Here is a 25865-nt window from a genome sequence, read left to right on the forward strand (position 1 = left end):
ACCCGACCCTTTTTGCCTGGTCAAAGGTCGGCCTGTAATCGTACCCCTCAGGGAACACGGGTGACAGCCCTCTTAGTTCCAGACCGGAAACATGGTTGGTTGTTGTGAATTCTCTTGATCTGACTTCTGAGTCGGGGCTCCCTCTGGTGGTTGCTGCGGGTAGTGGAGCTGGTCATGTTGATGGAAGTCTATCACCTGAAGACAATGATTGGAAGTCAGGGGTTACTGACTGGGAGGATTTAAGTGAGCAAGCTTCCTTCAGCTGCTGGTGATTTGGTTTCTCTTCCTGTACATTGTGAAGTCTGCTTTTTCCCCTCCTTGGTCTTGCATCATTCAGATAAGTTATTTGTTTGCTGGAAACCTTTGCATTTGATATAGTTTTTGCCTTTCTCTGCTTTCTGCTTTGCTGAGTGGGTTCAGCATTATTCCCTGCTGGGATTTGTGCTGGACCCCACTCATATGTCACAGCTTATGTCATTCTGTTCAGTATTGCTAATTCCCTGTTATATTAGTATCTTTTGCTTTGCTTCCAGGTCACACCAGAATGCTGATCTAGTGGGGGAGAGGTCGTGTGGCCACAGTGTTTTTGCATATCAGACGTGTTGGAATTTTTTTAGGGTTTTTGCGTGATTGCAGACAGTATGTTTTCTGTCCTGTCCTATCTAGACAGCTTGGGCCCCATCATTTGCTCACTCTATTTTCTGCCTGCGTTTGTGCCTCATTTTGTCTCACCGACAATATATGTTTGGGGGCTATCTATTCCTTTGGGGTTCTACTCTGGGGCATTTTAGCTTTCCCCTTTCTTGCTTTAGGCTTAATTAACTCTTTGGCTGTGCCAAGGCGTCTAGGGCATCGTAGGCATGTCCCATGGCTAATTCTAGTTGTGTTGTCAGGTTTAGGGGTCTGCAATCCGCTCAGTTACCAACCTTTCTCGTTTCCTGGTTGCTTAGCTAATTCCCCGGTAATCCTCCTCGGTGACCGAATCATAACAGTCGGTCCTCTTTCCTGGACCCACTCCCCTACAGAGTAACCCCATATCTGTAGATTAATAGTGTTTTTTACATGACAGGTTGCCTTTAAAGAGGTTGTCTGAGACATAGGGCCATCATGCACATTAGAATAAAGTCGGCTGAGACCCCTGATATTCATTGTCTAATGTGTATGGGGGTTTTGTCTGATTGATGGTCGGTGGAGATGTTGATCACGCATGTTTGATTTCAGACCGCCCATCACATTGTTCTCGCTGAGATATAGAGAACAAAAGAGCGCTCAGCTGAGCGAGCGCTTATGTTTATAGGAGTGTCGGCTGAGATAGCTGTTGGCTGAAAAATCGGTTGAAGCATCCTTCGGCAGACAGTCATTTAATGTGTAGGACAGGCCTAACATTGATTAAGTATTTGTAGAATAGACTGTGAGTGTCAGATTGGTGGGTGTTTGACACCCAGCCCCCCGGGGATCAGTTGTTGTCTGGCCAGGGTGGTTGGATGCAAACAGTGAACGGAGCTGGAAGAGCATACATAGTTTAGTGGCCCCCGTGTACTACACCTTATCTCCTACTCACGCAAGTGAGAGATAAGGTGCAGTACCTGGGATCAGCCACTAAGCAGTGCTGTCCATTGTTGTATCAACCCAGAGCACATAACAGCTAATCACTGGGGGCTGCGGGGTGTCATACGCAAACTTTTCTGATATTGATGACCACTTCTAAAGATCGGCCATTAGTATGCTAGTCCTGGGCAACCCCTTAAAGTGTCTAGTAAATATCCAAGTGATTAGTAAATATCCAACTCATGTTTCCATAATAAAAATGCTCAATGTTTGTTATAAGGAATCTTTATTAATACTGGGCGTCATATATCAATCATAAATGAAAAGTATGCAAAAAGCAAAAAACGCAAATATCCTGAACTAAAAAGTAAAAAATAAACTGCAAATAATGCATAAAGGTAATAATAATAATAAGGGTATTTAGTAAACATAATTTTGATCAAAATAATGTACAAGCCATCCCGCCACGTCACGACAACCCTTGTGGGACAGTCCCTACTCTAGTATTTAAAACCTTTTCACTTGCCAACTGACGTGAATGTGAACAAGGATCGAGCGGCTGAACCACTAGTAAAAGCTTAGGCCAGAAAGGATGGTTTTCCCAGCTCAGAAAGAGGGCGGTCACACCCATATATGCACTGAATGCACAATGAAATGAATAAAAAATGAATCTGAACTGAAAAAGTAAGTTAATGTGTATGCACAATGTAAGTGCATATTAACACATGACCATTAACCAGAGAAAGCAAAAAGCAAAAAACACAAATATCCTGAATTAAAAAGTAAAAAATAAACTGCAAATAATGCATAAAGGTAATAATAATAAGGGTATTTAATAAACATAATTTTGATCAAAATAATGTACAAGCCATCCCGCCACGTCACGACAACCCTTGTTGGGACAGTCCTACTCTAGTATTTAAAACCTGTAGTGTAGCAGAGTAAGGAGTCATACTGTTCCAGTGCTGTCCATTGTTGTATCCACCCAGAGCACATAACAGCTAATCACTGGGGGCTGCGGGGTGTCATACGCAAACTTTTCTGATATTGATGACCACTTCTAAAGATCAGCCATTAGTATGCTAGTCCTGGGCAACCCCTTTAAGTGTCTAGAATACAGTGATTAGTAAATATCCAACTCATGTTTCCATAATAAAAATGCTCAATGTTTGTTATAAGGAATCTTTATTAATACTGGGCGTCATATATCAAACATAAATGAAAAGTATGCGGCAGGAAATTGCCCCTAAAATATTAAGAAGAGCATGAGCACGAGTAGATTTGTTTCGTGTTTTGTGCCATTTTTGTGATAAGAATCTGTCATCATACCTCGCCTATTAACCCTGTGCACATTTCTTGCCATTCTTTTCCTTAAATTTGCAATTTTTTAAATGCAAAAACTAGTACCACGCCGTTAATACTTTCTCTTTGTCTATTGCAGTGTATGAGGTCCATCGCACTGCTAGTAACACAATGAGTGTGCATGTGTTAGAAAACATTGCAAAAACAATTATCTTTACCACCTTTCAGATTACAAAAATGACTGTAGGTCCAACCTGTCATTGTGTCAAGCCTGCACCATATTCCTCAACAGCGTGGGGTGCACACTACAAAAATAGGAATTCTGTATTCCAAGTCTGAAGTGACACCTTAGAGAGCATAAAGCACAGATTTAAGCAGTGCACCTTCATCAGTATGTCCTACAACTTTCGATTTTTGGTTGTGAGCCAGAAACACCAATGCCCGACAGGAATGATTTATGCGCTTCCTTGTATTTTTGATCTATATCTAGTTGCTGTTTCAAAACTGGATTAATATGCAAAATGGGGAGTAGCAGAACATTTTCTGCCAAGAGTTGAGATGATCACCTCACCCTAGTTGGCAATCTGAGGTATCTCTTAGGGAGTGACACAATCCTGCTCCTTATCTGAGCTAGCCAGCAGCATCACCATGTTCTGTGCAGTAGGAGGATTGTGCCGACCCAGAGAGATAGGACTAAGTCAATGTCCTCCTCCGCAGAGCATGGTGTCACAGCACCACTGGCTGGCTGGAGTCAGGAAAGATCTCTAGCTGGAATCCAGCCCTCTCATTCCTGATGGTCTTCTGAAGGGGTTATTTCAGCTTAGAAGATAAAGACACATTCCTGTCTGTTCTTGACTGAAAGCATAGACTCTTGTATATTGCTCCATACAGTATTATGGGCACCACATATTGCTCCATACAGAATGAGCCCCATATATTGCTCCATACAGTATTATAGGCACCACATATCGCTCCATACAGAATAATGAACCCCATATATTGCTCCATACAGTATTATGGGCACCACATATTGCTCCATGCAGTATAATGAGCCCCATATATTGCTGAATACAGTATTATGGGCACCACATAGTGCTCCATACAGAGTAATGAGCCCCATATATTGCTCCATACAGTATTATGGGCACCACATAGTGCTCCATACAAAATAATCAGTCCCATATATTGCGCCATACAGTATTATGCGCACCACATAGTGCTTCTTACAGAATAATGAGTCCCATGTATTGCGCCATACAGAATAATGGATCCCATATAATGCTCCATACAGGATAATGAGCCACATACAGTTGTGGCCAAAAGTATTGACACCCCTGCAATTCTGTCAGCTAATACTCAGTTTCTTCCTGAAAATGATTGCAAACACAAATTCTTTGGTATTATTATCTTCATTTAATTTGAATTAAATGAAAAAACACAAAAAGAATTGTCCTAAAGCCAAATTGGATATAATTCCACACCAAACATAAAAAAGAGGGTGGACAAAAGTATTGGCACTGTTCGAAAAATCATGTGATGCTTCTCTAATTTGTGTAATTAACAGCACCTGTAACTTACCTGTGGCACCTAACAGGTGTTGGCAATAACTAAATCACACTTGCAGCCAGTTGACATGGATTAAAGTTGACTCAACCTCTGTCCTGTGTCCTTGTGTGTACCACATTGAGCATGGAGAAAAGAAAGAAGACCAAAGAACTGTCTGAGGACTTGAGAAACCAAATTGTGAGGAAGCATGAGCAATCTCAAGGCTACAAGTCCATCTCCAAAGACCTGAATATTCCTGTGTCTACCGTGCGCAGTGTCATCAAGAAGTTTAAAGCCCATGGCACTGTGGCTAACCTCTCTAGATGTGGACGAAAAGAAAAATTGACAAGAGATTTCAACGCAAGATTGTGCGGATGTTGGATAAAGAACCTCGACTAACATCCAAACAAGTTCAAGCTTCCCTGCAGTCCGAGGGTACAGCAGTGTCGACCCGTACTATCCGTCGGCGTCTGAATGAAAAGGGACTGTATGGTAGGAGACGTAGGAAGACCCCACTTCTTACCCCGAGACATAAAAAAAGACTGGCTGGAGTTTGCCAAAACTTACCTGAAAAAGCTTAAAACGTTGTGGAAGAATGTTCTCTGGTCAGATGAGACAAAAGTAGAGCTTTTTGGGCAAAGGCATCAACATAGAGTTTACAGGAGAAAAAAAGAGGCATTCAAAGAAAAGAACACGGTCCCTACAGTCAAACATGGCAGAGGTTCCCTGATGTTTTGGGGTTGCTTTGCTGCCTCTGGCACTGGACTGCTTGACAATGTGCATGGCATTATGAAGTCTGAAGACTACCAACAAATTTTGCAGCATAATGTAGGGCCCAGTGTGAGAAAGCTGGGTCTCCCTCAGAGGTCATGGGTCTTCCAGCAGGACAATGACCCAAAACACACTTCAAAAAGCACTAGAAAATGGTTTGAGAGAAAGCACTGGAGACTTCTAAGGTGGCCAGCAATAAGTCCAGACCTGAATCCCATAGAACACTTGTGGAGAGATCTAAAAATGGCAGTTTGGAGAAGGCACCCTTCAAATATCAGGGACCTGGAGCAGTTTGCCAAAGAAGAATGGTCTAAAATTCCAGCTGAGTATTGTAAGAAACTCATTGATGGTTACCGGAAGCGTTTGGTCGCAGTTATTTTGGCTAAAGGTTGTGCAACCAAGTATTAGGCTGAGGGTGCCAATACTTTTGTTTAGCCCATTTTTGGAGTTTTGTGTGAAATGATCAATGTTTTGCTTTTTGCTTCATTCTCTTTTGTGTTTTTTCATTTAAGACAAATTAAATGAAGATAATAATACCAAAGAATTTGTGTTTGCAATCATTTTCAGGAAGAAACTGAGTATTATCTGACAGAATTGCAGGGGTGTCAATACTTTTGGCCACAACTGTATATTGCCCCATACAGTAGAATGAGTCCCATATATTGCTCTATACAATAGAAAGAGTCCCATATATTGCTCCATACAGAATGAGTACCATATATTGCTCCATATAGTATATAATAGGTCCCATATACAGCTCTTGCAAAAATTGAGACCACTGTAAAATTTTTATTTTTGTCTGATTTTTCTCTTTATAGGTATATTATTGTATAAAATGTAAATTGCTCTGTTATTCTATAAACTACAGACAACATGTCTTCGAAATTCCAAGCTCTAAATTTTGTATTTATTTTCAGAAAATGAGAAATGGACAAAATAAGAAAAAATGCAGTCCTTGCAGACCTCAAATAATGCTAAGAAAACAGTTCAAAATCATTTAGAAACAACAATACCAATGTTTTAACTCAGGAAGAGTTCAGAAATCAATATTTTGTGGAATAACCATGATTTTTAATCACAGTTTTCATGCGTCTTGGCATGCTTTCCACCAGTCTGTCACACTGCTTTTGGGTGACCTTATGCCACTCCTGATACACAAATTTAAGCAGTTGTTCTTGTTTGATGGCTTGTGACTATCCATCTTCCTCTTGATTACATTCCAGAGGTTTTCAATGGCGTTCAGGTCTCAGGTCTGGAGATTGGGCTGGCCATGACAGGGATTTGATGTGGTGGTCCTTCATCCACACATTGATTGACCTACCTGTGTGGCATGGTGCATTGTCCTGCTGAAAAAAAACAGTCCTCAGAGTTGGGGAACATTACTTGAGCAGAAGGAATCAACGGTTTTTCCAGGATAACCTTGTATGCGGCTTGATTCATATGTCCTTCGCAAAGATTAAACTGCCCAATTCCAGCCTTGCTGAAGCATCCCCTGATCATCACCGATCCTCCATCAAATTTCACAGTGGGTGCAAGACACTGTGCCTTGTACGCCTCTCCAGGTCTCTGTCTAACCATTAGATGACCAGGTGTTGGACAAAGCTGAAAATTAGACTCATCAGAGAAGATTACCTTACTCCAGTCCTCTATGGTCCAATCCTTATGGTCTTTGGCAAACTTCAGCCTGGCTCTCCTTTGCTTCTCATTGATGAAAGGCTTTTTTATAGCTTTACATGACTTGAGCCCTGCCTCCAGGAGCCTGTTGCAAACTGTCCTTGCCGTGCACTTCACCACAGCTGCCATTTGCCATTCTTTCTGTAGGTCACTTTATGTCATCCTTCGGTTGCTGAGTGACATTCACATAAGATGACGGTCATCCCAGTCAGTGGAGAGTCGTTTTCACCCTCTGCTGGTCAGTAGCTTTGTTGTCCCCAATCTCTGCTACTTGACCTTGCTGTAATGGACTGCCTTCTTAGAAATTTTAAGGATGGAGGCAACATGACGCTCATGTATCCCTCTGCTAGTAAAGCCAGAATTGAGCCCTTCTTTTCCTCACTCAAGACTTTTCTTTTCAACTTCTTTGGCATGGTTAAAAGTTATTTTTTCATTCCTATTACTTTTGGGATATTACCAGCACTTGTTTTGCCATCCAGCTTGTCCTATTGCAAGAGGATTGTGAACACCACAAGCAGGGTTTTTTATACTTTACTTTGTTCAGGTGATCATCTAATCAGAAGCACATTAAGTAGAATGAGGTGTACTCTGGTTGGAATTCAACTGAAACTGGAATGGAATGGCTGTCAGACATGTAGAGAAGCTTATTTGCATCTGCACCTCAAAAACATTTCTAGAATTCAACCTTTTCTTACTTTTGACTCTGCAAAAACTCTTACTGTTTCTCTTATTCATTCTCGTCTCGACTATTGTAACTCTCTTCTAATTGGTCTCCCTCTTACCAAACTCTCCCCTCTCCAATCTGTCTTGAATGCTGCAGCCAGGATCATATTCCTCACCAATCGATACACCGATGCCTCTACCTTGTGTAAGTCATTACACTGGCTACCCATCCACTCCAGAATTCAGTATAAACTTATTACCCTCACCCACAAAGCCCTCCATGGCTCAGCACCACCCTACATCTCCTCCATTGTTTCAGTATACCACCCTACCCGCGCCCTCCGTTCTGCTGATGACCTGAGGTTAGCATCCTCAATAGTCAGAACCTCCCACTCCCGTCTCCAAGACTTTACACGTGCTGCGCCAATTCTTTGGAATGCACTTCCCAGGTCAATACGATTAGTCCCCAATCCCCACAATTTTAAGCGTGCCCTGAAAACGCATTTATTCAGACTGACCTATCGCCTCAATACAATAAGCTAATCTATCCCTGTGGGGCACAGCCAAAAGTTTTACCATAACCAGATTCCCCGCATCATGTTCCCACATGCTTTATGCATCCATTAGCCCTCTGTGTTTGTACTGTTACACACTTAACATTATGGCTGGTCCAAACAATCAGGGCAATTGTTACCACCCACCTTTCATGCCTACCTCTTTCCTCATAGACTGTAAGCTTGCGAGCAGGGCCCTCTTTCCTCTTGGTATTTGTTATAATCTATGTGATTATTGTTATGCTGTAATGTCTATCGTCTGTACAAATCCCCTCTGAAATGTAAAGTGCTGCGGAATATATCGGCGCTATAGAAATAAAATTTATTATTATATTATTATAAAACTGTGCAGTGGTCTCCTAATTTTTGCCGGTGCTGTATTGCTCCATACAGTATAATGGGCCCCATATAATACGCTAAACAGTATAACGAGCCCCATATATTGCTCCTTTCATAATCGGCCCCATATAATGCTGCATACAGTATATGATGGGCCCCATATAATGATCCATACAAAATGGGCCCTATATAATGTTCCAGTATATGATGGGCCCAATATATTTCTCCAAACAGAATGGGTCCCATATAATGCTCCAGATATAACGGGCCCCATAAGATGATGCATTTATAATGGGCCCCATATGATGCTCCAGTATATGATGGGCCCCATATATGATGCTCCAGTATATAATGGGCCCTGTTGTGAATTCTCTCTTTGGCTTTACTGAAGGTAGTGGAGCTGGTCAGATTGACAGAGGGGTTACAAGTTCTCTTTCTGGGCTCCCTCTGGTGGTTACTGGAGGTAGTGGAGCTGATCTGATTGACAGAGGCTTGCCACCTGATAATGAGGAAGACGATTGGAGATCAGGGGTTTCTGATTGGGATTTAAGACAGCTGACTCCCTCTATCCCTGCTGGTGATTTTCTTCCTGTTCCTTCTGAGGTCTGATGTCTCCTGCTCTTTGCCTGCATGGTTCAGCTAAGTGGTTCATTTGTTATTCTGTTTGCATTTGATCTGGTTTTGTTTATCTCAGCTTTGTGCGGGTCAGCCAGCTCCGGCTGGGGCTGTACTGAATCACGCCCATATGTTATTGCTTGTGCCAGTTTGTTTTGTCCCCTGGTATATTGGTCTCTTTTTGCTTTGCTTTCAGAATATACCAGAGTGCTGATATAGTGGAGGCGAAGTCGTGCGACTTCAGTGTTTTTTGTGCATCAGACGTGTTGGACTTTTTGCAGGGTTTTTTGCGTGATTGCAGACAGTGTCTTTCCTTTCCTGTCCTGTCTAGTTAGTGTGGGCCCCATCGTTTGCGCAGTCTATTTTTCTGCCTGCGTTTGTGTTTTCATCTTGTCTCACCGACAATATATGTTTGGGGGTTATCTATTCCTTTGAGGTCTGCTCCGGGGCAGTTTAGATTTCCCTTTTCTTGCTTTAGGCTTAGTTAGCTCTCCGGCTGTGCCGAGGCATCTAGGATCATTGTAGGTACACTCCACGGCTACTGCTAGTTGTGTGGACAGGATCAGGGGTCTGCAATCCGCTTAGTTTCCAACCTCTCTGTTTTTCTGTGGCTTAGCCTGGGCCTGCTATCCTCCTCGGTGACCCATCCATAACAGGGCCCCATATGATGCTCCAGTATATGATGGGCCCCATATAATGCTCCTTATATAATGGGCCCCATATAATGCTCCATATATAATGGGTCCCATATGATGCTCCAGTATATGATGGGCCTCATATGATACTCCAGTGTATGATGGGTCCCATAAACTGCTCCATATACAATGGGCCCCATATTTAATGCTCCAGTGTTGATTGGCCACATATAATGCTCCAAATATAATGGACCCCATAAATGATGCTCAAGTGTATGATGCCATATATTGCTCCAAAGTTAAAAAAAATGAAATACCTCTCCTTGCTGGCCGCTGCTCTATTCCAGACTCCTCAGCATCAGCGTCTTCCAGCTCTCTGCACTGTGACTGCTCAGGCAGAGGGCGCACAGTAGTCACGTCATCGTGCACTCTGACCTGAAACGTCACAGTCAGGAGACGCGGTGGACGCAGCAGCTGTGGAACAGAGAGACGCAAGTATTTCAAGTGCCAGGGCCCTGAATAAGCGGGCAGGGGGTCCACTTGGGGGTGCCGGCACTGGACCCTCAAAGAGCATTGATGTCCCCAACAGCGAGGGCTCCCCCTGCTCAGGGCCTCAGCATTTGCTGGGTGCTGACATCGGCCCTGGATTAGTATAATGTTTGGTAGCCAGTCCCAGGTTTGCCAACCGTCCAAAAATTCCTAGTCAAGCCATAAAAATTTATCATTTTTTTGCCCTATCTGTAAAAAAAATAAAGAATTCTATGGGGTTTTTTGAGGATAAAGAAATGGATACAAATTATTTTGACTTTAATTATCATCATTCTACAGTGAATGCAGCTGGTGTCTTCGTATTAGTATTATGGGCTATAGACATTGTGATGCAGTGACCTCTGTGACAGCTAGGGGGCGATATATGGGCTGCCCGGGACATGCATGCAGGCATTCCATTTGTTATGATGGGAAAAAGGTGTGCGGCAGGATTATAAATGGCCGATAAGTATCACAGGGGTGGGTGCCCTGTGATGGAAGCTGGAATATGTATTAATCAGCAGAGATATACTGCTGAAGATTTGTTGCTGTGTATCAGGGAATCTTCCAGGTGACTTGGTGAGATGGGTGGGACCAGTCACCTACAAACCCATCCAGGGGCATGTGTCTGAACGCCCAATGTAATGCCTGTGTGTGTATGGCTGGGTGTGTTGAAAGGACCTGCAATGAGGTCATGAGCCATGTGATCCATACCTCACCTCTGGGTGTGGCTACAGACCATATAATGTGCCTGAGGTCTGGTCTCATGGGAGTGTGTACCTGAGTGGTTCAGGGTGCAAGGTCCTGGAGGGTCAGTGTTGGGAGATTCTGGGAGAAGGATTGGATCCCTGGAGCACGTGCTGCGACCTTGGACCTGGTGTCTCCGCAGTGTTGGATGTTTGATCTCCACGAGGTCACTCATCCTCATTTTCACAGTCTTTTACTAGGCATTGCTCCTACTAGCCAGTTTCCTACTCCACACTGATGAGGGGCAATACCCCGAAACAGCTGTCTGTGGATGGAAACCATGTTTTGGCATAGGTGGTTTCCTTCATTGGAGACTGCCCTTCCCGTGGTTGTTCCTTCCCGGGGAAAGACCTGGCTAGTCATTGCTTACGTTGAGAAACACGTGATGGTGTCTCCGCGGCTTGTGTTTTGCATGTTTTTGCATATTTCCCATAAGGGATGGGGGCATTGCTCTAGATCACTGCGTTGAGAAACATGTGATGGTGTCTCCGCAGTGTTGGATGTTTGATCTCCACGAGGTCACTCATCCTCATTTTCACAGTCTTTTACTAGGCATTGCTCCTACTAGCCAGTTTCCTACTCCACACTGATGAGGGGCAATACCCCGAAACAGCTGTCTGTGGATGGATACCATGTTTTGGCATAGGTGGTTTCCTTCATTGGAGACTGCCCTTCCCGTGGTTGTTCCTTCCCGGGGAAAGACCTGGCTAGTCATTGCTTGCGTTGAGAAACACGTGATGGTGTCTCCGCGGCTTGTGTTTTGCATGTTTTTGCATATTTCCCATAAGGGATGGGGGCATTGCTCTAGATCACTGCGTTGAGAAACATGTGATGGTGTCTCCGCAGAGTTGGATGTTTGATCTCCACGAGGTCACTCATCCTCATTTTCACAGTCTTTTACTAGGCATTGCTCCTACTAGCCAGTTTCCTACTCCACACTGATGAGGGGCAATACCCCGAAACAGCTGTCTGTGGATGGATACCATGTTTTGGCATAGGTGGTTTCCTTCATTGGAGACTGCCCTTCCCGTGGTTGTTCCTTCCCGGGGAAAGACCTGGCTAGTCATTGCTTGCGTTGAGAAACACGTGATGGTGTCTCCGCGGCTTGTGTTTTGCATGTTTTTGCATATTTCCCATAAGGGATGGGGGCATTGCTCTAGATCACTGCGTTGAGAAACATGTGATGGTGTCTCCGCAGTGTTGGATGTTTGATCTCCACGAGGTCACTCATCCTCATTTTCACAGTCTTTTACTAGGCATTGCTCCTACTAGCCAGTTTCCTACTCCACACTGATGAGGGGCAATACCCCGAAACAGCTGTCTGTGGATGGATACCATGTTTTGGCATAGGTGGTTTCCTTCATTGGAGACTGCCCTTCCCGTGGTTGTTCCTTCCCGGGGAAAGACCTGGCTAGTCATTGCTTGCGTTGAGAAACACGTGATGGTGTCTCCGCGGCTTGTGTTTTGCATGTTTTTGCATATTTCCCATAAGGGATGGGAGCATTGCTCTAGAATCACTGCGTTGAGAAACATGTGATGGTGTCTCCGCAGTGTTGGATGTTTGATCTCCACGAGGTCACTCATCCTCATTTTCACAGTCTTTTACTAGGCATTGCTCCTACTAGCCAGTTTCCTACTCCACACTGATGAGGGGCAATACCCCGAAACAGCTGTCTGTGGATGGATACCATGTTTTGGCATAGGTGGTTTCCTTCATTGGAGACTGCCCTTCCCGTGGTTGTTCCTTCCCGGGGAAAGACCTGGCTAGTCATTGCTTGCGTTGAGAAACACGTGATGGTGTCTCCGCGGCTTGTGTTTTGCATGCTTGGACCTGGTGAGGCATGAGTGTTGGACGGTTTCAAGAGGGGACGGACATCCTGAATAGCACCTGCTGAGGCCCTGGACCTGCTGGCTGGTGTGTTGGGAGACTCTGGGAGGAGGGTTGGATCCCTGAATAGCACCCGGTGAGGCCTGTGTGTTGGATGGTTCCAAAGTGGGGACGGACGTCCTGAATATCACACAGACAGGCCACGTGTGTTTGCAGAGTTAGTGACGGCACTGCCTTGGGGGAGCTACCATCCGTCTGTGGATCTGGACTGTCTGGTGGCCTGGTGAGCAAGGCGTTGTCCGGGACGATGATCCCAGTTCAGCAGCTTCCCTGAGAGAGACGACTACCAAAGAGTCGGCATCTGGAGCAGGAGCTTCTGCGAGGTAACCCCCGACATGGGGATATAACTGTTGGTGCCCGTGATGTTCTATGGACACCAATGAACTGTTCGGCATGCGGTCACCCACGGTAACTTGACAAAGAGGTCCAGCGTGTTTAGTGACAGCGTGATAAAGCCGTGTACCAAGGTTTGTGATGGACTATGTGTAAGCATGTGACGTGTAACATGTTCCTCAGCGGTTTATGAAGGTATAATAAACTGCACTAGACTGTGTAAGTGGAAAGTGTTCCTGTATGCATCAAAATCGCAGCCAAGTGAGTGTTCCCCAATGCACTCAGTGAGCGCTACCTTACAACATGTATCACTTATATAATGAGTTTATTATATCTGTATTCACTTGGATCTAATGGATTTACTTGGATTTAATTCTGCCTCATGTAATAATAAAATTTAAAATAATACAATCTTGAGTGCCGAAGTCTACATTTCATAGAGATTATTGAAGACATTTGGTTACAAAATTTTACGAAACACAATTGCCAAAAATGCATCCATTTGAGTAAAAAAAAAAAAAGTCCCAAACGAGGTCCATATTATTTGAAGGAATTGTGTCATCAGAAAATGGCATACTGTTTACCTATGCTATTGTGAAAATTGCAAGATTTATGATTTTTATTCTTAATACAGATTGCAATATCGGGGAAAAGAAAACTTTGCCAAAATAATAAAAAAAAACATTTAACACAAAAACGTGATTTAAAAATCGCTTATTTACATTGTATATACCGTGACATATTTGGAATCTATATATTTCAGATTACAATGACCTTAGATTAAAATTACTGATTTACAAAGTGCATTGAAATCTCCAGTTCTAACAGTAACCGATGGAAGCAGCTCGTCTCCATTCCTATTCCTGTTCCTGACTCACGACTGGGGCTATTTATGCTTGATTGATTTCTGATTTACATTTCCACCAATAAATGAAGTCATTTAACATAATACAGTTTTGTAAATTCATATCATTTTCCCAGCTATAAGTGCCCATTTCCTAATTTAATGACAGATTCTGTGCTATTGTTCCTTTCCCTATTCCCTATATTGCACACATGTATTCTTACAAGAAAGCCTGCATTCAGATGTTGCCATAAGAAGACATAATACATACCTGCCACTGCTGATTACTCCTTGCTGCACAGGTAGAATGGCGCATTGTGTTTCACAAGTACTTTTAGACATTGTGTTCCCTTGGCTCCGAAAGACTCATTGCTATAGTTGCTGCCGGTAATTGCCTGCAGATTTAGCCCATCTCAGTCTCCGCATTATAGAAATACCATAACAAAGGTTCATAATAAATAAAAGAACAATGGAAGGAATAACCGGAAACAATAGTCTGGTATATAGATGGAGAGAGTGACATCTAGATACATGACTTTTGGATATAGGACAGACCCCCACCCCACCATAAAACAACTATAACTACAGTAAACCTAAACACTGGAATAAATACACATTATTTTGGTTGTCAAATGGCTTTATTTAAATCACAAGATTAAAACAATCTCATCCTCTATTAGTTACCATGATTCCACCTAAACTTGTCTGCAACTACCACCTGGCTCCTAAACCGCCAACAAAGAGGCCATTTGACACCTAATATGGACTCAACCCGCCACCAACCACGTCTAATAAAGCCAGCAGCCAGTTCTTCATGATATGGAAAGACTGTGCATACAAGTAACGAAATTCCAGACCAACGACAGATTAATTTACACAATGCATCTCTACCAAATTGTGACTTATATTAGGGTATCTACAGCGAAATAACAGTCGTGTAATGGGGAATGTGGAAAGTAAACCATACTAAGGGGGTAACCACAGTGTGAATACACGTATACGGACAGTTGTCATATCTCACATCTTTACTATTGCATGTATTGTATCCAGCTCTAAGAATTCATCAATTCACAGTTTTTAGTTTTAGAAAACCATTATTATGTACAGTAGCTAAGCCTACTGGCCAAACATGTACGGTATTTATTCTATTTATTTATTTTTACTATAAAAACACCTTTTAATATTAATTTCTTAAACCCACTTACTACTAACCGAAAAGCAGAGCTGTGGGTCGGTAAGCCAAACCTCTGACTCCGACTCCGCCAAAATGGGCTCCGACTTTACAGCCCTTCCAGGGCTGTGAATTTGGTAAGCCAAACCTCTGACTCGTCAATTTCCATGACACTGACTCTGACTCCACCAAAATGGACTCCGACTCCACGACTCTGACTCCATAGCCCTGCCGAAAAGTTACGGGTATATATAAAGAGAAAGATATTATAAAGAGAGAGTACATAAATGCTATATACATATAGCATCAACATTAATAAGTGAGCATTAATTAAACATTTGTAGAAAAATATTCAGGATTGAGAGTCCTCAGTAGTTGATACCTTTTAATGGCTAACTGAAAAGATGGTAATACATTGCAAGCTTTCGAGACTACTCAGGTCTCTTCATCAGGCTAGACTAATACAAAATCTGAAGTCACATATTTATGCACAATACAGCCTAGAAAAAATGCAATAGATAAGACAAGTGACGTGAGTCTTATCTATTGCATTTTTTCTAGGCTGTATTGTGCATAAATATGTGACTTCAGATTTTGTATTAGTCTAGCCTGATGAAGAGACCTGAGTAGTCTCGAAAGCTTGCAATGTATTACCATCTTTTCAGTTAGCCATTAAAAGGTATCAACTACTGAGGACTCTCAATCCTGAATATTTTTCTATCCACTGGCTAACACGGTACAAAGATATACATCTTTCCTGTATTAAACATTTATAATATTTGGACCCAGTAATTGAAATAAGCCTATAGCAGAAAAAGCCTATGAAGCCATTATTAATAACCCTGCCACTCCTTCATCAATCATTTTTTTGGCCACTTGATGGCATTTATCCTTAGCCGCTTCCACCAACTTTGGAAAGCCAAATAACAGCTACCTCTTACCCTCCCTTTTTTGTATACGTATTACTAAGAGAAATATAATGACCAGAAGCAATGTATCCACATGACAGCTTATTCTGAAATTTTATTGAAAATGTAGGTATCTTTCATTTTTACTTTGCAAAGCGGTCTCCATCATTGTCAGTACATGACATTACTGACCTGCAGAGTATGCATCTGCTTAGATATTTAACTTCTTTTGGATATAAGAATTAATATTCTGCATATGGAGTCCTTTAAAGTTAGTACTGCTATTAACAGAAGCCTGTAAACAGTATTTTTGAGAAATACATGTACACAAAAAAAGTCACAAACAGGTCACCACCCCTGCAAATATATTTGTTCCTAGGGGCTCAACAGCTTTAGTTAAGGCGAACCTGGCATATACAAAAAGTCAATTAACCTTCAGATATGAGGTTAATCTGCATGTTAATATCATTCTAAAGCCATGCAGCCGCTGCACTGAGAGCCCCGCTGCTGGGAGGAGATGGACTTTATTCCTCCCTGCAGCCTCTGGCTTTCAGTTATAGAGGCATGGCCAGTGTAGATACACGGGGGTGTGGTTACAGCCGCAACTCACTATGCACTGATCGGTGACTGAAGCTACACCGGCCACACCTCTATGAATGAAAGCCAGAGGCTGCAGGGAGGAATAAAGTTAATTTCCTCCCAGCAGCCAGGCTGCAATAACGGCCACCGCACAACTTTAGAATGGTATTAACCTGCAGATAAATCTCATATCTGCAGGTTAACAGCATTTTAGGACATGACAGGCTCCCTTTATAGCCAAGCTTAAAATCATACAGATGAACCCACACTCTTGACTTCTGTATACAAATGGGTGCTTTATTTCCCTACTTGATACTTTAAAACACCATTTCGGCACGCAAATTTGCGAATGTGTTTTTTACTTATATGTCCTTACTCAAAGCACATCAGCAGTTTTACAAGCAGCGATGGCATCTTTAATCATCATGTTAGGAAATAAAGTATCCACTTTTACAGAGAAGACAGAGGGACGGTTCCATCTGTAAAAAATACATGTATGGCGAAACACATTCATATACGCCAAAAGTTCTTTTTGTATTGTATGGTAATATCTCATTTATCTTTTCCAGATTCCTCGTCAGTAGCATGGGAACAAGAGCCTTTTCTCATGACAGTATTTTCATACCAGAAGGGCAAGATGCAGAAGGGCAAGAAACTCAAGCGACATCGCAAGACCAGCGCGTGGGGAAAGTGAAGTCACTCCAGGTAAGAGCAAACAATCACTTCTACTAATAAAATTTTTTTCCTAAGGGTGTAAAGAAGTGGAGGGGTGACTACCACTAATTTAATGCACTGGGGTAGAATAGAGAGCTATTAGAGCTATTGTTAGTGTTTCTCTGCAGCTTGTGTATTATACATATGTAGCTATACCTGATGCACATTATATACACTTTCTGCAGCGCACACGTATACACTGCTGCATGTACAGTACAGGCACACTCAGCCCTGCTGCGTGCACACAAACTGCTATGCTTTATAAGCACAAACACACAGCTCTGCTACAAGTACACACACATACACCTCTGACGCATACACAGCTCTGCTACAAATACAGCTCTACTACATCCACACAGCTCTGCTACACATATACACACAGCTCACCTACAGCACACTCAGCACAGCTACATCATCCAATCACATACATCTCAACTACAAGACTCGGACAAGACTCAGACACACACAGTTCAGCTACAGCACACACACTGTATACATCACCCCAGTCTAAACTTCACTCCAGGCATCTGACTCACCGTATAACATGAAAGGTCCTTCAGCTATTCAGGATGTGCAGCATCCGTGCTCCAGTGTTATCTCCTGCCCTGCAATGATCAGAGTTATCAGTGTGGGGCAGGAGGAGAGAGTAGCTCTCTCAGTGATCAGGAATGACACTGGGTCAGCGTTCTACTCAATCACAGAAGGCGCCTCTGGACATGTTCACATGATGAGTATTTGGTGAGTTTTTCACCTCCGTATTTGCCCAAACCAGGAGTGGGTGATAAATGCAGAATTTGTGACATGTTTCTATGACACGTTTACTCTAACCACTCCTGGTTTTGACCTACCAATATTAAGATTAAATAATTCAACAAATACTCAACGTGTGCATGGGGCCTTAGATGCACACACTTTTATCAGGATTTTTCTTGCTAAGACGTGCGTCTTATAGTCCACACAATATAGTGTATGATGTAGACATCCCTTATATTTATCGAGATATAATCTGTGCACCACTCCACATTTCGTGCTAACTTAGTACAAGCCTCCACAATGGCTTGGATTTTGGGAATTGATAGACATCCCTTATGTTATACCATAAAGAGCCAAATTAGTTCTAAATCACATGTAACATAACCTAATCTGATGAAATAAGTCACTACAGCATGAACACACAAACTACAATAAGGAGTGGAAAATGGGTTATTCTGTTGTGGCCTAAGTTTAGTCTCAGCAAATATTTATCATGCAGTCAATGTTAAATTCTAGCAACAACTGGGAAAGAATATTCGGTTTGGACAACCACCGCCAGCCGGTAGTCCATTAAGGAGAATGCAAAATTTGGGAGCCACCAAAGAAGAAATTGAGGAAACACAGCACAGTACCATGGATAGCTTAGGAGAACGAAGTGGCAGTAAGGTAAGATTAAAATTAAATGTGACTGTAAGGCCATGTTCGCACATTCAGTCTTTGGTGAGTATCTTACATCAGTACTAGGGCAGACATACCACCGAAGCAGCAGGTACAACTGCACAGGGGCCCAAAGGTGGAGGGGGACACCTGAAGGGAGGAGTGTAGTGCCCATAGTGGCAGAGTATACAGCCACTATGGGGCCACGGAGTCAAGACTACGGGTGGGAGTGAGAGGGGCCCGGTGTCATGCAGCATCGGTCCCTCTCACTCCCTCCTGTAATCATGAGAATACCCAGAGACAGCGGCGCACAGAATGCAGTTCAAAGGGGGCATGTCATGCAGGGAGAGACGCTGGCCAATGAATGCTTTCAGTTCTCACCTGTAGTCAGGGGGCCCTGTTTGCTGTATAGCACAAAGGGGACAAAAGTGGAGGAAAAGCAGGACTTACTGGGTGTATTCTGCTCCCTCAAATGTTCCTTTCCCAGCAGCATCTCACAGAGAAGAGGTTGGGGGGACGAGGTTCACTGCACAGGACATCACTGCAGCAGAAGGGGGCTGACATCCTCTCTGCTGTGTCCCCATCACCCACAGTAGGTTCTTAAGCCATCTCCAGCTGATCTCTGAACTGAGGCCAACCTCCTCCAATGGTTATCTGATCACCTGAGGTTATAAATTAGTGCATGTGTGTTTGTATATGTTCATATGTGTGTATGTAAGTACAGTATGTGTGTGTATCTATGTGTGTATGCGTGTATGTGTATGTATGTATGCATCTGTGTATGTGTGTATCTATGTGTAAGTATGTATGCATCTGTGTATGTATGTACAGCATGTGTGCATCTGTGTATGTATGTGTGTATGCATCTGTGTGGGTATGTACAGTATATGTATGTGTGTATCTATGTGTATGTATATGTGTATGCATCTGTGTATGTATGTGTATCTATGTGTGTGTATGTACAGTATATGTGTGTATCTATGTGTGTGCATGTATGTTCAGTATATCTATATGTGTATCTATGTGTCTACATCTGTGTATGTGTGTATCCATGTGTGTGTGTATGTATGTGTATGCATGTGTGTGTATCTATGTACAGTATATGTGTGTATCTATGTGTGTGCATGTATGTTCAGTATATCTATATGTGTATCTATGTGTGTCTACATCTATGTATGTGTGTATCCATGTGTGTGTGTATTTATGTGTATGCATGTGTGTGTATCTTTGTACAGTATATATGTGTATCTATGTGTGTGCATGTATGTGTCTGTACATCTGTGTGTGTATGTGTGTGTATATACGATATGTGTATGTATGTGTGTACGGTATATGTATATGTGTGTGTATGTGCAGTATATGTATGTACGGTGTATGTGTGTACGGAATATGTATGTACGGTCTATGTGTGATCACTGGGGATTCGACCACTGAACCCCCCAGAGATTCTGAGAACAGGGGTCTGCAGTCTTATTCTGGATGGAGCAGAGTTGTGCATGCTTGGCCTCTGCTCTATTCATTATCTGTAGAGCTGCTGAGCACTGCACTCAGCTATTTCCATAATTTCCGTAGACAATGAATAGAGCAGATACCAGTTGATACAGATACCAGACATACAGTGGGTACGGAAAGTATTCAGACTCCTTTAAATTTTTCACTCTTTGATTCATTGCAGCCATTTGGTAAATTCACATAAGTTAATTTTTTTCTCATTAATATACACTCTGCACCCCATCTTGACTGAAAAAAAAAAAACAGAAATATAGAAATTTTTCCCAAATTTATTAAAAAAGAAAAACTGAATATCACATGGTCATAAGTAACATAATAACATAGTTAGCAAGGCTGAAAAAAGACATTTGTCCATCCAGTTCAGCCTGTATTCCGTCAGTCCAGGAAGACATCCAAGCCTCTCTTGAACCCCTCGACTGAGTTCGCCATCACCACCTCCTCAGGCAAGAATTCCAGATTCTCACTGCCTTATCAGTAAAGAATCCTTTTCTATGTTGGTGGAAAAACCTTCTCTCCTCCAGACTCAGAGAATGCCCCCTTATGACCGTCACATTCCTTGGTATAAACATGTCCTTGGAGAGATGCTGGCTGGCACTTTTTAGCCTGGGAGGGAAATCACAGGGCTCTGGCCCTCGAGTTGCGGTGTCCCTCCTTTTCCCTGCTTATCTCTGGCCATTGCATTAAAGCAGCAGAGATAACAGGCTTTAATAACAGACTGGAAGTAGATATGGGAACAGTAATGAGCTGAATCGAGCTTACTCCAGAGATATGGGGGCAGAACCGAGCTTACTCCAGAGATATGGGAGCAGAACCGAGCTTACTCCAGAGATATGGGAGCAGAACCGAGCTTACTCCAGAGATATGGGAGCATAACCGAGCTTACTCCAGAGATATGGGAGCAGAACCGAGCTTACTCCAGAGATATGGGAGCATAACCGAGCTTACTCCAGAGATATGGGAGCATAACCGAGCTTACTCCAGAGATATGGGAGCATAACCGAGCTTACTCCAGAGATATGGGAGCAGAGCTGAGCTTACTCCAGAGATATGGGAGCAGAACTGAGCTTACTACAGAAATATTGGAGCAGAATCGAGCTTACTCCAGAGATATGGGAGCAGAACCGAGCTTACTCCAGAGATATGGGAGCAGAACTGAGCTTACTCCAGAGATATGGGAGCAGAACACAGCTTACTCCAGAGATATGGGAGCAGAACGGAGCTTACTCCAGAGATATGGGAGCAGAGCAGAGCTTACTACAGAAATATGGGAGCAAAACACAGCTTACTTCAGAGAAATGGGAGCAGAACAGAGCTTACTCCAGAAATTTGGGAGCAGAACGTAGCTTACTCCAGAGATACGGGAGGAGAACCGAGCTTACTACAGAGATAAGTGAGCAGAATCAAGCTTACTACAGATATTGGAGCAGAACCAAGCTTACTTCAAAGATATGGGAGCAGAACTGAGCTTACTACAGAGATATAGGCGCAGAACCGAGCTTACTACAGAGACATGGGAGCAGAGCCGAGCTTACTACAGCGGTAGGGGAGCAGAACCGAGCTTACTACAAAGATAAGGGAGCAGAACCAAGCTTACTGCAGAGATTTGGAGAAGAACTGAGTTTACTCCAGAAATATGGGAGCAGAACCGAGCTTACCACAGAGATATTGGAACAGAACAGAGCTTACTTTAGAAATATGGGATATATACAGTATATATATATATATATATATATATATATATATATATACAGTATATATATATATATATATATATATATAGAATATATAGTGCGATAGACCCAGTTCCCACCATAAATATAGTGCGATGGCCCCATTTGCCCATATATATAGTATGATGGCCCCAGTTCTCCCCACATATCTATTATGATGGCCCCAGTTCTCACCTTATATCTAGTATGCTGGCCCCAGTTCTCCCCATATATCTAGTATGATGGCCCCATTTAACCCTATATATATAGTATAATAGCTCCAGTTCTCCCATACATATTAGTAGCATGGCTCCAGTTATCCATATTAAAAATAATGAAGTTTATACTCACCTCATCCTGATTCCCGGCACTGCAGCCTCCATTTTCTCTTCTGGTCCGCAGAGCGGCATGAGACAATAATGTCAACACGCCGCCTCGGTGACCACACTGAAGCTGCAATCTGCAGCTTATAAGACAGACCAGGGCTTCCAAATAGAATTTTGGGGCCCCATACTGGTAAAATTTTCAGGCTCCCTTGAGATTCCGCCCAGGTTCCACACCAGTTCTGCCTCCACTGTCCCACCGCCCACTCTTGGAAAACCTCAACTTCACCACCACATCCTCACCGGTCAGATATTAACAGTTCCCATCAAGCACCAGATCACATTCATGATCAGCAGCTTTTGTTCTAGCCAAAATAATTTTTAAGCTGATACAATGACACGGTAGACTCTTTCGGCCAAGACCTGCTCTACTCTAAACTATTAAAGATAAATATATATTTATGTATTTTTCCTTAAGGGAATGAGTCACATACATTTACATTTTTTTTAAAACAACCGTTAATACCACATACAAGGGACAAATATCGTCACACCATGACCACACCACATATTACCACCACATAGTGACCGAATAATACCACATACAAGGAACAAATACCACCACACCTTGGCCAGACCACATATTACCACCACATAGTGACCGAATAATACCACATACAAGGAATAAATACCGCCGCACCATGGCCAGACCACATATTACCACCACATAGTGACTGAATACTACAATACTGATCATTAATTAAAACAAAATACAATACTAAGAGCCATTGTATACAGGAACTCTGTATTTGCTGTCAGAGTACAGGTAATACAGTGACCACTGGTGACATTATACACAGGAGCTCTGTATATAGTGTCAGTGTACAGGTAATACAGTGATCACCGATGATAATGTACACAGGAATTCAGTATATAGTGTCAGTGTACCGGTAATACAGTGATCACCACTGCCAGTGACATTATACACAGGAGCTCTGTATATATTGTACAGTGTATAGTGTACGTGTACAGGTAACACACTGACTCAGTGATGTCTCTAGCTGAAGTCCTTCATCTTTGCTTTCTTTTTTCATCCAGCACAGACCACCATCACTTCTTCCAGCCAGGACTCGTCTCTGCATAAAATAACACAGTAACCTAGAGCACCACTTCCAAGAGCACATTCCCCACTTTTTCCCTTTCTTCTACACTACACATCTGAATACAGAGGTGCACCCACAATCAATATATAATTGATTATGTGCAACACACCATTCCAAATATAAATTATAATCCACCACTGTGCACCCACGAACTATAAATAGCCACTTTCCCAACTTAATATATAAATTAATTAGCACCTGTACTATTTCCCCCAATTCATTACCAGTCACTTCATCCTCAACGCCCCCTCTCTGTACATCCCGCTCTAACCCTGATTCATTATATTTACATGCCCCTCCCGCCCCAATTCATTGTCATGTCTTTCTCTCTCACCATCTATTCATTATCAACTACTCTACTCCACATTCAATACATCATTTACTCCCCCACCCTAAAAATTCATTATTTGTTCTTCCCCTGGATCATTATTTGCTCTCCCCACCCCCCAGCTTCAACTAAATTGTTGTGCCCCATCACTCACACTGAATTCATCATTTGCAGTCCCCCGTCCTCTACCCCATTTCATCATTTGCAGTCCCCCCACTTTAATTTGAAGTCCCCTTACTTCATTACTTCATCCATTGCAGTCCAATATAACCCCCTCACTTCATCTGCTGTGCCCCGTCATCATTTGCAGCCCCCTATCCCCCTTCCATTTCATCATGTGCAGTCCCCCCTCAGACACACTTCATCATGTGCAGACCCCTTTACCCACCTGCTTCATCATATGCAGTCCCCCTTACCCACCCACTTCATCATATGCAGTCCCCCTTACCCTCACATCATGTGTAGTCCCCCTTACCCCCACTTCATGTGCAGTCCCCCTTACCCCCACATCATCATGTGTAGTCCCCCTTACCCCCACTTCATGTGCAGTCCCCCTTACCCCCACATCATCATGTGTAGTCCCCCTTACCCCCACTTCATGTGCAGTCCCCCTTACTCCCCCACTTCATCATGTGCAGTCCCCCTTATCCCCACTTCATGTGCAGCCCCACTCCCCCCACTTAATCATGTGCAACCCCCCTTACTCCTCCCAATTCATCATGTGCAGCTCCACTCCCCCCACTTCATGTGCAGCCCTACTCCATCATGTGCGGCCCCACTCCCCCCACTTTATCATGTACAGCCCCACTCCCCCAACTTCATTATGTGCAGCCCCACTCCCCTCACTTCATCATGTGCAGCCCCACTCTCTTCACTTCATCATGTGCAGCCCCACTCCCCCACTCCACCATGTGCAGCCCCACTCCACCATGTGCAGCCCCACTCCATCATGTGCAGCCCCACTCCATCATGTGCAGCCCCACTCCATCATGTGCAGCCCCACTCCATCATGTGCAGCCCCACTCCATCATGTGCCCACTTCAGCCCCACTCCCCCCACTTCATCATGTGCAGCCCCACTCCATTATGTACAGCCCCACTCCCCCCACTTCATCATGTGCAGCCCCACTCCCCCTACTTCATCATGTGCAGCCCCACTCCATTATGTACAGCCCCACTCCCCCTACTTCATCATGTACAGCCCCACTACATCATGTACAGCCCCACTCCCCCCACTTCATCAAGTGCAGCCCCACTCCCCCACTTCATCATATGCAGCCCTACTTCATCATGTCCAGCCCCATTCCATCATGTGCAGCCCCACTCCATCATGTGCAGCCCCACTCCATCATGGGCAGCCTCACTCCACCATGGGCAGCCTCACTCCACCATGGGCAGCCCCACTCCACCATGTGCAGCCCCACTCCATCATGTGCAGTCCCACTCCCCCCACTCCATCATGTGCAGTCTCCTTTATCCCCCAAACTGGTGGACACTTCATATACTGCAGCAGGGTACAGGCACTGGGCACGCAGCAGGGAATGGAACTCAGACTGGCCAGGCTTCAAGTTCTCTCTCCCTTTCTCACACAAGTGGCTGTGGGGGCCTGTGGCACACTCTAATGGCGGCCACCAGCCTCTCGCGCGGTCTCTCTTCACAGCCTCAGCCAGGCATCAGCTACGGAGGGTTCAGAGGCGTGCTTACGTAGCACTCTGTGCATGACACACCTCTCTGAACCCTGTCTGAACCCCAGCCAGCTCATCCAATTGCAGCGTGCTGAGGGTGCCATAGCAATGTGGTCTCAGCCTGCAGGGAGTCATGCCCGCCCCGCTGTCAGATGTGTGTGGTGGCCAGCCGGCGGCCGCTCTCCACTACTGCAGGCCGCTGCCAGGCGCCAGATGGTCTCTTTCATAGTACATGCTGCAGGGTGGGCGGTCCTGTCTGTTGCTAATTAACCAGCCCGTGGGGCAAATGTCTCTCTGCCATCCGGCCCAGCCCGCCCGTTTGTATTGTCCCCTTATATACTTGTACATGGTTATTAGATTGCTCCTCAGTTGTCTTTC

General features: G+C 43.7%; 1 protein-coding gene across 4 annotated transcripts in view; it reads left to right on the top strand.

Annotated features, from left to right (window-relative positions):
• The window catches only part of CRACD (capping protein inhibiting regulator of actin dynamics), a 296879-nt gene that overhangs the window by 184396 nt on the left and 86618 nt on the right, over positions 1-25865 (top strand). For all 4 annotated transcript variants that reach the window (XM_073583577.1, XM_073583576.1, XM_073583578.1 and 1 more), the window contains 2 exons: positions 17214-17349; positions 18628-18777. In XM_073583577.1, coding sequence (XP_073439678.1) covers positions 17214-17349; positions 18628-18777 — 286 coding nt within the window. The remainder of the gene's footprint in view (positions 1-17213; positions 17350-18627; positions 18778-25865) is intronic.

The sequence above is a fragment of the Dendrobates tinctorius genome, unplaced genomic scaffold, assembly GCF_039654945.1.
Source record: "Dendrobates tinctorius isolate UK_male_01 unplaced genomic scaffold, ASM3965494v1 ptg000079l, whole genome shotgun sequence".
Lineage (NCBI taxonomy): Eukaryota > Metazoa > Chordata > Amphibia > Anura > Dendrobatidae > Dendrobates > Dendrobates tinctorius.